We start from the raw sequence: 17222 nt of genomic DNA, 5'->3' as shown, positions 1-17222 counted from the left end.
ATTTAACTGGTCACCTAGTTCACTGAAACTCTGAACATCTCGAGTGCCATAGGATTAGGTGCTGTGGCATACCAAAGCAAACAAGAAGATAGTTATCCTGGCCACATTTCCCACTATAGTTATTTCAGTGAAGGCCCTGGCAATGTCGGTCATGAGAACCCCTGTACCCACCTTGTTAGTGGCTCAGTTAAGCCATGTTGCAATGGCTTCTAGCATAGAAAGAGGAATCTTTGCCAAAGTGTCTGTTTCAAAAAATAATCAATCAATCAATCAATCAAACACACAAAGTATCTGTTTGGATCCTAAATCTAATTCCACTGATCTTGTCTATGGTCCTAAAATAGATCATATATTTTCCTATGTCTCACTTTCCCTGTTCCTCCAATAGCACTAATCTTTATTCTACTTATTTCCAAAATCTGATGGAGCCAACAAATGAGATAATGAATACTGGAGTGTTTTAAAACGTAAAGTCTTAAACAAGTTGTGGTTCTGCTCATGTATTTATAAGACAAAACCTCACTTAAAGGTAGATATGAAAATCTAGCTAGCAAATCACAGGTTTACTTCCTCCTACAAGTAAATATCATAGTCCGGGGGTTACTGCTACCTTTGAGTAACCACAGTCTGGCCAGGTCACACAGCTGTCATCTGGTAACTCAGTTTCATTGACAAATATTGTTTAGCCTGTTGTGTTGTATGGCCTAACCATTTCTGCATGCCTATCTTGGTGCTTTTATTGAGTCTTTCCTTCTCTTAGATATTTGGAAGACTATGAATTAGTCATCTTTTTTTACTCTGATTCTGTAAACTTGGTAAAATTCCATCAGAGAGTCAGGGGGAAAAACAAGGAAAGAGAAAAGGCTTAGGCATTCTTATTTGAAAAATATGGGTTCTGATGTTCTAGATTTTCTGTCCTCCTCTAATTTAAGTGATTTTGATTTGCAGTCAGTGATCTGATGGAAGTAGTGTATTCTCTTCTTTACAGGTAACTTTCTTCTCACTAACACTTTTGGCCTGGAGTTTGGTAATAAATTGTTGCTCTAGGAAACTTGTAACATTTGGAATTCGAATTCAGTTCAACCAATATCCACTAAGTTGATTACAGAATGTGAGGGACAAAGCATATGTTCCCCTGCCATATATATTCTTGTCCACAAGTAATACTCAAATCTGTTATCTGGAAAAGAGACACGTAATTGAACCATTCTAATATAGGAAAAACAAAATTCTAATATGTGAAATAATGTGTAGTTGCCATGAGGCAGAAAAGAAACACATGTTTATTTGGTTGTTGAGGAGAGACCATATTTGTTTCCAGGAGGGAAGAGGACTCTTTGCAAAAGGTAGTGGTTGAGACAAACAGAAGTTGGAAGGGCATCCTGAGAGAGAGTGCTAAGCCAATGTAGGGAGATTGAAAAGCATAGAGCACATCAGAGGATCAGTGACTCTTTCCCCACTTTACTTTAAGCAACCCTACTTAGCAGTACAAACATTTCTTAAAATATGGTTTTGTTGGAAAGGACAAATCACACAAAAAACTAAAAACAGAGCTCTCTGCTTACAGCCAAGACAGGTGAGCAGAGCTTTCCCACAATGCCTTATCTTTGCATTTAAAGGTGATTTCAGAGGGAATAGATATGTATTGTATGACAGACTAATCAAAGTAATCATCCTCTCTGATGTTTTGCAAAGCCTAGCTTGAAGAATACTCCCCCAGAATAGGACTTACTTGGAGAGAGGAGTAGAAAGCTAAAACTGGATAATTTGAAGTCCTGCTTTAGAAGGACTTGACTACTAGCTTGATGTATTTTATTTGATCCAAGTTGCAGTGGAGATCACATAGGACTTGTGTGGGAAGGAGGAACATGATCCAAAACTGCTCTTTAGACAAATTAATCTGGCAGTGGTAGGTAGGTTGTCCTGGAAGGTTGGCAATATGGCAGGATGTTCTTAGGCCAGTGACAGGTAATGATGAGATGGGCACAGAAGCAAAAAATCTTGTGAAGTTCTGATCCACAGTATTTGTATAACTGATTGGATATGCCTTCCCTTAGCAGTACCTTCCCCCAACATTCCTAGAGAGAATCTGAGGCCTCAGGCAGAGGCATTGTATGAAAAGGACATAAGTATTAAGCTGAAAAAGTTATATCTCATTTTCTTCTGTTCACTTCCTACCCATGAGAAAGTGGCATTCTCTCTAGAATGGGGCATTGAACTATGATCCCTATCTCTTTAACTTTTACAAAGTTTTCACAGTATCTGAAGTATTTTATACTTAACTGTCAAAGGTATCTATGCTTCAAGGAATTAATACTTACCAAAGGAGCTATGGATGTTGGATTGGAGGTCTTCATAAAATAGGTGATACCTTTGATTTCTTTAAATGACAGATTTTTAACAAATAACTGAAAGAAATACCGTTTAATCCCAATAAGCAGAATTTTTATCTGCCCATCATAGTCCATTCAAGGTACATCTCTTCACGGTAGCCTTACTGGTTTGACTGCGCTGAGTCAGCTGGACCACTCACTTCTTCACAATCATACAAAGCTCTGATGTGGATTTTGTGTAGTTTCAGAATCACCCCCACCATTCCATAGAAATACTCATGTTACCTTATGTTTATATTCTCCAATACCATTTTCAGGCTAACAAGAGCACGCACACAACTAACTGTCGATTCCATTTCTTTTGCCCTTACTTCTGTATTCCAAAACAGGTCATAAGCTAAATTGCCTACTGAGCAATATGGGCCTTTTTAAGAAGTAGGAATCGGTCAAGGCTGTGGCAAAATGGAGACCTGCTACTCAGTTCTGCCACTAGTTTCCCTGATGGAATGAGATAAATGCGTGTCAACCTTTTAAAGCAGTGTTTCTTCGAGTGTGATCTCAGACAAGCAGCAGCAGCAGCACCTGAGAACTTGGTTTCAAATTCAGATTCTTGGTTCCTGCACTGACCTTCTGAATCAGATACCTGGTGTGGGATGCAGCATTGTGTGTAGTAAAAGGCATTCTGGTGATTCTGACCTCACTCAAGTTAGAGAACCATTAGTGTAGTGGGTGCTGTGCTATATACCTCTTTAATTTCTCTTAGGGACTGGTAACTGAGAGTTTTGTTTGAGTTTCAAGAAAATCTCAATATGTAGATGTTTATTTGATTTTTACTGTTGTTAAGGCATGTAAAACTATAAAAGACACACACGCTTACGCAAGCTAAATCCATTCTGTGTGCCATCACTTCCCAGCCTCTACTCAAGAATCTGAAAGTGCTAACAAAAAGGATGCTGTTCTGTTGAAAAAAATATATGGATTCTTCCTTTAGCGTATGAAAGTTTGCTGACACCAAACCTAGACAATATTTCCTAAACTTTTTTCTGATATATTTCTGAGAGCAAAAGAGAGTCAGCATGTACTCCTGGGAATCTGGGAGCATATCCTGGAGCAATCAGCTGCAAGTACATGATTTTGTTGAAGCCTTTCCTTATACATTTAAGATTTGTATGAGTTTTATATATATTTCATCATATATTCATATTTGGCTTATGTTCAAGACAGTGTGTTAAATTCCACTCAAGTTAAAGTTAACTTTTACCTACAAAATTTTAAAGAAAATCTACACCCCAGAAAAATGCCTAATTTAACTAACAAAATAGAGTCAAGAAAACAAGAAGTAACTCATTAGGGGGAAGAGATTGTAAACTATACACAAGAGCAATATTCACAGTTAGTATATTTGACTAGAAAATGTCCCTTTTTCCATGTTATTTCCCATATCTCCACTGCCACATCTGAGTGACCAAAGAGCATGCACTAAACAATCATTGAATGCAATGAGTGAATAGTCAGGAGGCTTATTTTTAGAAGTGTTTGCCACAGGTTTGCATGGTATTTAGCACTAGGTCTTTTCTAATCCTTGCCTCACATGATCACCATTTCATTCCTCCTAAATCATTTCTACAAATATGGTAAAGAGGTTTGACCTTATGTGCCAACACCAATTGCTTGGAAGTAACTGGCTGAAGCATTGTATTGGAGAATGATCTTGAATCTATGTGGGGCATAGTCAATTATCTGTGTCAGCCACAGGTATAGGAGTGGTAACTGGTGGGCCAAATGACAGATCCATGCCATCCCTGCTCTACCCAGCACCAATTACTCATGAGAAACAATTACTGAACCCTGGGAAGTCCTGCTTGATGCTGAAGACTTGTCTAAACCAAGTTCTCTGAGCTTCAAAGTATCCATTTTAGGGGTTCTTTCAGCCACAGGCATGATTTCAGCAATCTACATTATAAAGGGCCATGGTCATCATTGTAAGTATTCAATGCCCATTAGTCTATGTCATAATTAATTGAGGTACAGTATCTTTCCTATTCCAGCCCTTCAGATTTCACCTTCTCTCAGACACCTTCCCTCTCCTTCTGTTTCACAAAACGTTGATGACTATATGACATGACAATTCAAATATGACTTTATATTGATCATTTAGGGTCTTAATATGATTAGTGGTTTTATCCAGAGGCATTGTCACTCAGAAGCCAGTCTATGAGCCACTCCCTCTTGGGATAACTCACAAATCTTTTACATGACAACACACTCTTAGGCTCTCCTGCCACCTGTTTAATGATGCAAAATCACTAGTACCTATTTAGCCTTAAGGTTTCTGGTACAATTCTTACTTTTTCAGAAATTACTTAGATTACTCACAATTTATAACGTCTTCCTTTTCCTAAGTTCACAGAAAGACAAAATATTTATCAATCCATTTACAAGCAAAAAACAAAAAACAGAAACACAGTCTTAAAAGTTGACATCAACATGTTTGATGTTCAGTGTGACTTGGCAGGGCAAGTATTCTTCTTATTCCTATTTTTCAGATGAGAAAACTAAGGACTGGAAATTACTCTCTCACCAATTAGTGCTAAAGCCAAGACTCAATCCATGTATTTTGGCAACAAATCCAGGGATCTTTGAACTGGGTTATGCTTTCTTTCCCCTTTGCCCAGACAAACCACCAAGAGGTTCCATTCCCTGTGTTCACTTCCATTGCTGAGCTGAGCTCAGTACTTTTGTGCAAGGCTGGTGTTTAGTAAATTTTTGGCCAAAAAGTAAACCAGTGAATGTACTCGTATAACCCATTTTATCTATACAATCACCTAACATACATTTTTCACATTAACCTGCTTAGAATCATGTCTTAGTTTAAAATTCAACTTTACAACACCATACAAAAAAGTAAAATTGGTATTGATAAAACTATCTAAAAGTAAGGAGACTCATGCTATTTAAATATGTTTTTCAAAGTGAAAATTACAACATAAGAACTAGAATTGATGCCCTGTTAATTCTACTATCTCTTTTCTACACAACACAATACAGCTTAATTCAAATAACTGTAGTATAGTGTTTATGTTCATGCGTGTGTGCGCGCGCGCGCGTGTGTGTGTGTGTGTAGTTCTAGTTCTAGGGGTGCCTGGCTGGCTCAATTTGTGGAGCGTATGATTCTTGGTCTCAGGGTTATGAGTTTGAGCCCCACATTGGGTGTAAAGATTACTCTAAATTTTTTTTTAATTTAAAAAAATTCCAGTTCTGATTTTGTCAATAAGTATCTATGTGATTTTTAGCAAGTTCCTGGGTATCTCTGGATCCCACTTTCATCTTTTGTCAAATTAGGATGTTGGATTTGATGTTATACACATAGAATTGTGGAACTTTAATCCCAAAAGATACCTAAAGATCATCTAGTTGTACTCCCTCACTTAGAGATAAGGAAATTTACAGATAAGGAAAACTGATCTTTTCTAGCTCCAAAATAAATTTGGAGAGGAACATATGGGTTCCTAACAGAATCATCTCTTCTGAATACTGTGACTACCCACTTACCAAATGTGTGAATGTGATCCACACATGTACTTTCTCCAGATTTAAGTTTCCTTCTCTGTAAAATTGAAGGGGTCATACTAAGGTTCCTTTCACATTTGAAACTTTGAGGATTAAGAAGGGCATCTTTGAAAACTGACATTTGTGCTGCCCTTGGGACAGGGCTTTGCATGTTATGAAGTATAGCATAACTCTAGAAAGAAATTAGCAATAGAAACTTGTTAAGAGCATCCACCAAAGGACTCTGATCACAGGATAAATTTGCTCAATGAATACTTAAATTTGAAAAAAATTTGATGTCTTATATGAAAACTAATAACCCAAAATTCTTTGCTATTGGCTCAAAGATGTAGAAAAAAGAACCAAGTAAGAGTGAAGATTTATAGCTAATTTCCTATAGATTTGGATCCTACAAGTCAGAAAACCATCATTAGATCTTTCTTCAACAAGTATCGCATTAGAACTAGTCTCAGTATTTTTCAATTGAGCATCAGAAGCTTCACAATCTATTAAAAAGTATTCTATTCCAAGTATGTTTACTGAGTTGTTACAAATTGCCAATGGGACAAGAACTGTCTGTCACTTCCAGAGCAATTAGTGTGTGAAAACTTATCAAAAGAAATCTGTCAAGTTTGAATAAGTATAAATATTGCATGGAAGTCCCTAAGGAAATCAAACTGAGTGGGATACATTTTTGCTCATTGTAGCTCATGAGAATTTATTTTGTTTTATTTACTTGGCTCTATTTTTCAGAACGTTGATAGCATTTCATGTAGCCCAATGGATTGATATTTTGCTCTGATAAAAATTGACTTTGTTTCTTAGGGGAAAACTAGAGTGTCTATTGAGTGATACAACAGTACTGGCTCCTTTCTTTCAAATTTTAAGAGCTCATATTTGCTTCCTGGAGGGAGCACTGGAATGGGACTATAGCTAGAGCACTATTATATACAGATCTTCCTCACCTGAGGATAGGATCACATCCCAATAAACCCGTCATAAGTAGACAGTGCATTTCATACACCTAACCTACCAGCCATCATCACTTAGCCTCACCTACCTTAAACATTCGCAGAATACTTACATTAGCCGACATTTGGGCAAAGTCATCTGACATAAAGTCTATCTTATAATAAAGTGTTCAATATCTCATGTAATTTATTAAATACTGTACTTAAAGAAAAAGTAGAATGGATGTAGGGATATAGAATGGTTGTAAGTGTATTGTGGATGCTCCTGACGGTGTGGCTGACCGTCTATGGGGATCTATGGCTGATGCCTCTGCCCAACATCACAAGGAAGTGTAGGACGGTGTATCGCCAGCCCAGTAAAAGATCCAAATTCACATTTTGAAGCATAGTTTCTCCTGAATTCATACTTTTGTACCATTGTAAAGTCAAAACATCAAAAGTTGGGACCACCTATTATTTACTTTGCCAGTTTTTATTTTTTTTATTTATTTATGATAGTCACAGAGAGAGAGAGAGGCAGAGACACAGGCAGAGGGAGAAGCAGGCTCCATGCACCGGGAGCCCAATGTGGGATTTGATCCCAGGTCTCCAGGATTGCGCCCTGGGCCAAAGGCAGGCGCCAAACCGCTGCGCCACCCAGGGATCCCATACTTTGCCAGTTTTTAACTCTCCAACCTTACCCTTTCTAGGCTTCAGCTTTTTCATATCTTTAAAATAAAGAAAAAGACAAGTGATCTGTTGGATAATTTTTAGCTTTATTACCCATTTTACCTGCATTGATGTCTCCAGTATCATTACATCATATTTCTTATGCTACCTCCTCATTGTCCTGGACAAATAAAAATACGTTACTTACAGGTAGTAACATTTGCTATAAAGAAAAATAAGTTGATACATTTTATAGAGATGTCCTCATTTCAAGGGACTCAGCATTTAGCTCAATATGATCTCAGCAGTGTACCAGTCAAGACTTTTTGAATGACCTTTGCATTTTGGGACTCAACAGTATTTACAAAGATCACATGTTCAACTGGTATTAGGTATGATCTTTAGCATAATCCATTTTAGACAGTTTCTGGCAACTGTGGTTTGTTCCTTTTTCTACACCATGAGAAATGGATATAATGTTATTATTACATTTTGGAAGCTTATTAAAATTTTGATTCACCATTTTGTTGCTTTCTTTTGTTTAGAGTCACTTAACAATCCTCCCCACACTGAAGTAAAAGAGTTGATAATATTTATATAGTAATTAATGTTTCTTGAGTGGAAGTCATTGCCGTTTGTCCAGGGTTTCCCAAACTAGGTTTTGTGACCTATTAATAGATGTTTTAGAAAAATCGTATATGTGTAGTGGGGATTATTGGGGTGGGAGAAGACTTTATGATCAAGTAAGTTTGTGTGCTTAAACATGCTGTGAAGAATTTGAGGAATCTTGGGAGGTTAAAAATCTCTTGCAAGTCCAAAAGGATAAATTTAAAAATCTGTTAAACTTTTTTAATCTAGGGCTTCTCAAAGTAATTCGATCATGTAACTCTTTTAAATTTGGGATAGGTGAGAGGGAGACAACTTCTATTAACAAAAAAATTAATATTCCAAGGACCAGAGTTTAGGAAATGCTGTGGTATATGCTCACAGTTGCTTGTGTCTTCTGCTAAAGCACTAAGTCACTTACTGTCACAAGCAGTGAAACCAAAATAATTAACTAATTTTTTTAATAAATTTATTTTTTATTGGTGTTCAATTTACCAACGTACAGGATAACACCCAGTGCTCATCCTGTCGAGTGCCCACCTCAGTGCCCGCCACCCATTCACCCCCACCCCCCCACCCTCCTCCCCTTCCACCACCCCTAGTTCGTTTCCCAGGGTTCGGAGTCTTCCATGTTGTGTCTCCCTTTCTGATATTTCCCACTTATTTTTTCCTCCTTTCCCCTTTATTCCCTTTCACTATTTTTTATATTCCCCAAATGAATGAGACCATATAATGTTTGATCCCTGGGTGGCTCAGCGGTTTAGTGTCTGCCTTTGGCCCAGGGCGCGATCCTGAAGTCCCCGGATCGAGTCCCACATTGGGCTCCCGGCATGGAGCCTGCTTCTCCCTCCTCCTGTGTCTCTGCCTCTCTCTCTCTGTCTATCATAAATAAATAAATAAATAAATAAATAAATAAATAAATAAATAAATAAATAAATAAATAAATAAATCCTTAAAAAAAAAAACTAATTTTTAAAGAGCCAAACAACATGTTAATTGGGTATGTTTTGTTATTTTTACTTTTTTGTTATTTTTACTTTTAAAATGATTAACTTTTAATGATTCAGATGTGCTTATGAATCAGAGTGCTTTCACATAAGAATCCTCACTACTGAGACTCAACTACAGGAAACAAACTGAATGTTACTGGAGGGGAGGGAGGGTGGTGGGAGGATGGGGTAAACAGGTGATGGGCATTGAAGAGGGCACATGATGTAATGAGCACCTGGTGTTATATACAACTGATGAATCACTGAACTCTACCTCTAAAACTAATAATGTACTATATGTTAATTAATTTAATTTAAATTAAATTAAATTTATAAAAAGAATCCTCACAACCCACCTGCATCACATTTAATATTATTCTTGCTTGATGGGTTAAAGGTTGAAACTGAGAATGTTTAAATGAATTCCCTTATGTAATACAGGTTTGAATTTTAGTCTTTTTTTTTTTAACTTCAATTAAAAAAATAACAAAGTAAGTGTCTTTCTTTCTTTTTTTTTTTTTTTTTCTGATATCCATGGTCCATACAACTTTCTAGTTGCCTTGTCCCACAGGATTCAGAGGTTGCTATCACTGGCCACTAGTAACAATCTTGAAAAATGTCTTAGAAAAAGAAAATAGGTCATGTATTTGGTTACAACTCTGCTTGGAGAGATGTGGGTTGATTAATATTGTGCTGGTAAATTACTTTCTAACTTCTACATTGTGATTTTGGAGATGCTAATTTATACTTAAAACTCTCCTATAGCTAGTTAGGGGATAGACAGAGTTCTCCTCATTGTTCATATGAGAAAATAGAGATGCTCAGAGATTACTTGGTTCGCCCAAAACTCACATACCATACTGACTAAATAGTACACTGTACTGTGCTGTTTGCTATGTTGTTTGTTAAAATATCCTGTTCCTTTTTTTTTTTTTTTATGGAAAAACTACCATACCAATTGAGCTTCCTCATGACCTATTATAGGGACTTTCCTCCCCCAGATTTTAGTTTCTTGAGGAAGTGACTAGCTTGCTGGGAAGCACTTGCTTATTTATACTGAGTATCCTCTTGACATCAGCATGGGGTTACTTACAATTACAGGCACATGTGTAAATAAAATGATTAACTGTTCTCATATAAACATAATTATATCTCTCTAAAATACTACATGTGGAAATGTTATAATCCAGTGATTTAGGGAAAGCAAAGCATTCCTTTGTATGTAAATAGTGGATTATTAAACCAGAATAGGTTTCCAGTTGTACATTTGGTTATTGTGGTCAATTACGCTTAGGACTCATCTAAGTATTAAACAACAGAAGTGCCTTTTACAACAATTAGTGTTCTCTATAAAAAGCTGACATATTTCTGCCATTTCCAAGGACATCACATACATTTGAACTTTTGCCAAGGAGTCTATTAAAAGAGAGACATATAAGAATTCAGCTAACTAGTTCTAAAACCAGAGTCTTCTTTTGCATCTAATTGTTCCCCCCTCCCCCACCAAAGTAATTTCTGAAGATGAAATGGGCACATTATCTATTCAGTGCCAGTGACTAGTATATCACTTTTCCAGCTTTGGACAAATCTAAAGATCACACTTTAAAGAGAGGAATCATGGAATGCCTGGAGATAAAGTTTGATTTCCTTGGAGCACAATAGTTTACTGCAGCAAATCATTTAAACTCACTGTCATTAAGGATTCTTCTTTGAAATTAAAAGCATGGGATCACATGTTAATTCACAAAACATTTACCTAATTCTTAAGAAAACTTAGAAGTTGGAAACATACATTTTCAGATATGGCTACCTGTTGTACTTATCCCACTGGCACTCTGCAATGAATAAGTATCTGCAAAAAAGTTGCTCTTGGACTGCTATTTCATCCTCTCTTATGAATATGATAAATTTTTCAGCCAACATTTTTAAATACACATTTACATTTGAGACCAGCCAACCAGTCAGTGTGTGCTTAGCAAGTATTTGCTGCAATATTAAACCACCATCTCACTCAAATAATGGAAAAATAGTTCAACCTCACCAGGTAAAAAAAGAGTAAGAATTAGCATTGATAATGTGAGGCATTGGGAGAAGACTAAATTGAGACTCAGGAATTATTCTGTCCTTAAAGTAGGGCTAGGAGTTTGGATAGTTACTTTGTTGCTCTGTGCCAAAGTTTCTCAGTTAATGGAAAACTATAAAATGCATTGAAAACCACAAAGTGCAATGCAAGTATGTGGCACTGTGATGCACTATAATGATTATTATCTATAAAATGAAAGAAGTGATCTAAGTAGTTTTCAGGGTGGCTTCCAGCCTTACTATATCAAAATTATAGACTCCCTGGGTCTGTAATTTGAGCATTAGCTCAGTAAGTACTGTATGGTGCTTGGCACATGCTTAGTAAACTATAAATGCTCATTCCCTTGACTTAAAGAGGTTGGACTTCTTTTAATCAACTATCAGAGTAACTTTTAGTTCTCTAGAAAATAAACCCTTATTGACTGACAGTACAAGTACAGGTAAAATGCTTAAGGAATTGTGATTACTTCTTATTTATATTTGGCAGGCTAAAAAAATCATTGGTCAACAGTATGAGTTTCTAACTTGACCGTTTCTTTCATGTATATAGTATATTCCAATGACGAAGACTATTTCTAATGATGATTCCTTTCCTTGCAGAGCTGAGCTATGCCTGGATCTTCAATGAATACCCTTCTTACCAGGATAATCGCCGGTTCGTTTCTCAAGAGACTGGGAATCTATATATTGCCAAAGTAGAAAAGTCTGATGTTGGAAATTACACCTGCGTGGTTACAAATACAGTGACAAACCATAAGGTCCTGGGGCCACCCACACCACTAATACTGAGAAATGATGGTGAGTTTCCTAAGGGATTTTGTTAATTCTGTTTTTGTGATCCCATATTGTATATGGAAAATTATATTATTGGCACACAAACTCTGTCTAAATTAAATTTAAGAAAAGTTTAATGCTTTTTACATTTGGTACCTATATTTTCTCCATTTGTGCAAGAAATAAACCCATGAATCCATTTTGGAAAACTAATTAGAAGTTTAATTGCTAATCTCAACAGGAATGGAATGTGGATTTAGGTAAGTATAAATAACAAAGGAATCTATTTCTTATTCTTTTTCACTTGAAATGTGTACATAGGCAGAATGAAGTAGAAGGTTGAACAACTAACTCATTAATCAGTTCTATGTAATTTAGTATTCAGTGTCCAGAAAGAAGTTTTAAATTATCCAAATAATTTCTGGATTGATGATACTAATGACACAGCTCACACTGCAGGGAAATAGAGGAACATCAAGGCTTATTTGAGAAATACATTTTAATTTCCAACAATTTTATAAAAATATTTCAAGAAAATTATGAATTTCACCTTAATTATCTAGATGGATGACATAACAGTGTATGGTAATTCACTATGTGCTATTCAAAGACAATCCTACTGAATTGTATACCAAACTCTAGTACCACTATGCCTTTTACCCACAGTATATGTATTCTGTTCCCTCTTCTTGAAATGTTTTTCCATCTCTGAGTCTCAGCCTTTCATTTGGTTAACTTATTATTATTGGTTATTGGCCCTTTCCTTTTCTTCAAGTATATCATTTTCTTTAGGAAGTCATCTCTGTCTGAACCCCTCTCCACCCTACTGCGTCAGGTACCTTCTCTACAAAGTCCAATAAAGCCTATTACTCTACTCCCAAGAACTCTTCATTCCGTATCACAGTTACCAGTATATTTTCCTGTCTATCTAACTATAAACCTACTGTTTAGAAGCACATGCAGTGCCTTGGTCACCAGTATACCTCCAGCACTTAGTGCAATAACTAGAACATAGATGATTCTTAATAAATATTTATTGAGTAAAAGAAAACAAAGGCATAATTAAGTCTTTAAGTGTCTATTCCTTCTAAATCCCTTTCCCATCAAGTACATATTACAACCTTCCATTGTGAACAGGAATTACTACACTTTTTGTACACGTGAGGAAACTGTCAAACAAGAATGCTAATAACAAACATTCATTAGAAGCTTACTATTTCCTAGGTGCTCAGAATTTTACCAGGATTATTTCATTCAAACCTCAAGCGACTGTATGAGGAATATCCTCTTTTATTTTTTATACATGAATGAACTGGAGCTCACACATGTCAAATAACAAATCCCAAAGCCACATAGCTAGCTAAAAACTCATGACTCCAAGATTCACACTTGGCTCCCATGTCCTATTGATTCTAGAGCCTAATATCTTAACTTCTCACTCACTATGTTTCATTTCATTACACTATACCACCTTTTACCTTAATTTATACAAGAAAAACATGGCAAATTCAAGCCTAGAACTCATATTTCTCTCCATATATGTTCTTCTTCCCCTCTGTACTGAAGGGACTTAGTACCCAAGTGGGGATGTGAATCTGAACCTCCCAGAACAGGATATTTGCAGACAAATCATCTCTGCAAAGAGGGTCTGGGCATCTTTATAACATAAACCATGCTATGGAATTTTTTAGCAAATACCATATATTTCAGTCATTTATTTATTTATACATTTAACATGTATCTATTTAGCACTTACTGTGTGACAGATGCTACTCTGAGTGCCAGTGAGCAAGAACAATAGGGCCCTGTCTCATTGTACTGTATTCTCTAGGAGAACACTGATAAAGATAAACATAAACAAACAAACAAAAAAAACAGTTATTTTAGATAGTAATAAATAAGCCATATGATGAAATAGAAGCTCTGTGGAGTGGAATATCCACTTTAGGCAAGATTGTCTTGGAAAGCCTTTCTGAGGAGGTGACATATGAGCTGAGACCTGAATGATAAGAAGTCAGCCCTATGATAATCAGAGGGAGGAGCAGTGCAGCTGCATTAACATCACATGCAAAGGCCCCAGGGCCTGAAAAAAAAACAGCATGTTCAGGAAGAAAAGAGAATGTGAACTTGGTTGGAGCACAGTGAGCAGGGTAAAGGATGTTTTGAGTTGAGGTTAAAAAGGAATCAGCAGCCAGATCATGTAGACCATGGGGAAGAGATTGGATTTTATCTCAAGTACAATGAGAAGCCTTTAGAGGATTTTATTCAAGAGAATGGTGTATGTTTTTTTCAAAGTTTGCTTAGTTACTGTGTAGGTCTTTAAATAAGTGAGAGTGGACACTGGATGTCCAACTGAAAGATTATTGCAATAATTCAGTTGGGAAGTGACGGCAGCTTGAAGTAGAGAGTAGCAGAGGAGAATAGAGAAGTGGATGGCTGGAGGATACAGTTTGCAGGTAAAGCTGCCAGGACTTGATGATGCACTGGAAGTAGGAGGTGTTGGAAGAAAATGCCAGGGATGACACATAGGTTTCTGGTGTCACAGCTGGGTTTATGGGAATGCCATTTACTGAAATGGTTTTATTGAACAGGTTTACAAGGAAAAATCTAGAGTATTATTTTAGTCATTGTTTGTAAAGCCAAAAGCATGACTTCCCTCTTGGCAATAGAAAGAATAATTTGTTTTGTGATTCTTGTCTGATCTCTCTATCATAATACTCATCTGATATTTTGACATGCGCTTATCAGCTTGCCTTCTTCTCCCACCTTGCTGAAACCCTGATCAAGCACAGGTCATTGGTTCATCCAACTTTGTTCTAGGGACCAGCACAGTGCTTGCCAGATGACAAATGTTAATGTAATATGTTGAAATAAGGGTACCTAGGTAGGTTGAACCTGACCCTTTGACTCAGGTCATGATCCCAGGGTCCTGGGATCGAGCCCACATCTGGCTCCTTGCTCAGTGGGGAGTCTGCTTTTCCCTCTCCCTACTGCCTCTCCCGTCTGCGTGTGCTTATGCTCTTTCTCAAATGAATAAATTTAAAAATCTTTAAAAATGTTGTAATAAGCTGAATTAAATAAAACTGAACATTTTATCAGTTTAAGGAGAAAAATAGGTGAAGGACCACTTTTTTCAAAAGTTCTTGATACTATCTCTCTAGACCTAAGGATGAAGAGCCTTTTGCAAAAGATGTGCTCCACTGGCATTTTGTACAGACTTATTTAAAAATAAATCCCTCTGACTGCTGCTTATAATGCACTTATGCCAAAATGTCTGTTCAGTGGTAGTATTATCCATTCAGGTGTGTCAAGTCACAAATGTAATGAAATATTGATGATCTGCTAAGACAGCCCAGGAGACATATTGCACACAGTTGCCAGAAGAAACAAAAATTCAGGAACATAAGAACTCCAGAATCATCACGGCACTTCAAGTTGCCAGCAACTTTGCCTTTTGCTTGGCTTTTAGATATATCTTGACTTGTCTAGTATATCTTCATCAAGATGACAAATGTTTTTGACTAGAATATTTTATCACAAAATTAGCAGAATAAAGATATCATTCTTCAGCAATTAATGCCCATTCATTCTTAATTTCCATGAGAGTTGCATGGTGAAAATTCATACTATGTCTTTCCCACTTAGGCTAGAGTACATAAAATGGATACTTGAACTATATTATTAAGCACAAAATAGGTTACTTAATTAGCTCTTGTCTGGAGGTAAGAGAAAAGGAGAAATATAAATCAAGAAGAGATTGCAAAATAAAGATGACATTCTTGTTAAAGTCTATTCTACAAGAATAAAATCAATAAAATTATCATTCTGCATGATCTTGTATTTAGCGACTGTATATTAGACTAATAAATGCAAGGTTGTATAGAATTTGTACAATCATTTTGTTAATTGAAGCTCTCTCAAAATTTCACATATCCCTTCTGCCTCTGAAATATGAATAAGCAAGACATCAGAGTCTATTGCCTGAAGTGAACTAATTACCATGGCTGGTCATTTTCCCTGCAAAGTGCAGATGTAGTTTAAAGAACTAAATGTCCTCAATATTCAGGTTATTCCCTTGGAGTTTCAGCTAAGCAGTTCTGGACTGTGATTCATTATTTCCAGCCCAAAAGGCTACAGTGAGTCATAAAGAGTGAACAGTGAACATTGACTCAAGATAGATATCAAATGTGATGTGTCCCGTGTTTATCCCACTGACCCTATTTACCCCTTGCCCCCAGCTCACCACAGTTTAGCAAGACTTTGGTACTTTATGTTCCCTTCCCACTCCCACGCTCTTCACATGGCTCACCCCTTCTTATATCTCAAATCGTTAGTGGAATGTAGGGCAGGATGGTTTGAGGTAAACCCTGAGACTCTGGAACCAGATTCCCAGGGTGGAATCCAGTTTTACCACTTATTAGCTGTGTGACTTTGGACATCACTTGAACCTCATTTCATTCCATTTTCTCATCAGTCAAGTGAGGATGACAGTACCTAGCTCAGAGGCTTATCTTTTGCGTTAAGTTAAAAAAGTGTTTTGATGAGTGACAAAATAAAATGCAGTGTCAGTAACCTCCTTACCTAGATATACTCAGCATACTCTATTTTTAAAAACAGATTACATAGTGTATAGATAATATTATCCTTGTTTTATAAAATATATGTGGATGATGACAGAGAAAGCTGGAAACACTACTCTCCAAAATGCTAACAGTGTTAAACTTTGAAGTGTTTAACTTGCAGTGGTAAAATGTTCTTTTTTCTTCTATTTGCTTTGTTGTATTTTCTCATTTTTCTACATTGATTAGAAATATTTTGAGTTTTTAGGAAAACATTTGGTAAAGGTGGTAAAGGGTTATTTACAGATGGTTGGCACTTAGAAATCGTCCAACTTTATATCTTTATTCTTTGGGAAAGAAGAGAATTGAAGATCAGGGGAGTAAGATGAGGAAGCATCAGGATCAATTTCCCAGTGCTCTGTCACCATGCTACTTAAATGAGTTTCACAAAAGCTGTTTGGGACCCTACATTAATAGATTTACCTTGTTTCTTTCCCACTAGGATTTTTTACATTTTTTGTATTGATAGTTCTCCTAAACAACTTTATGTTGCCATGTAGTATTTACCTCTAGGAAGTATAAAATTGAGTTATTAGGCTAATGTGAGAAAATTTTTTATATCAGAGTTTATCTAGATATTTTAAATTTTGCTTTGGAAAGAAAATATAATTTGTCATGTGGAAAGTGCACCTGTTGCTTAGGTACCATGAA

At 36.4% G+C, this 17222-nt stretch overlaps 1 protein-coding gene and 1 long non-coding RNA gene across 18 annotated transcripts in view; one reads left to right on the top strand and one right to left on the bottom strand.

Moving 5' to 3' along the window:
- The window catches only part of CNTN4 (contactin 4), a 916127-nt gene that overhangs the window by 724005 nt on the left and 174900 nt on the right, over positions 1 to 17222 (top strand). For all 13 annotated transcript variants that reach the window (XM_038565823.1, XM_038565822.1, XM_038565816.1 and 10 more), the window contains one exon: positions 11779 to 11976. In XM_038565823.1, coding sequence (XP_038421751.1) covers positions 11779 to 11976 — 198 coding nt within the window. The remainder of the gene's footprint in view (positions 1 to 11778; positions 11977 to 17222) is intronic.
- The window catches only part of LOC102153282, a 172003-nt gene that overhangs the window by 25234 nt on the left and 129547 nt on the right, over positions 1 to 17222 (bottom strand). The gene's annotated exons all lie outside the window — the stretch shown is intronic.

The sequence above is a fragment of the Canis lupus genome, chromosome 20 (genome assembly GCF_011100685.1).
Source record: "Canis lupus familiaris isolate Mischka breed German Shepherd chromosome 20, alternate assembly UU_Cfam_GSD_1.0, whole genome shotgun sequence".
Taxonomy (NCBI): Eukaryota; Metazoa; Chordata; class Mammalia; order Carnivora; family Canidae; genus Canis; species Canis lupus.
The sequence above is the reverse complement of the archived record's forward strand: the minus strand, read 5'-3'. Positions and strand labels throughout refer to the sequence as shown.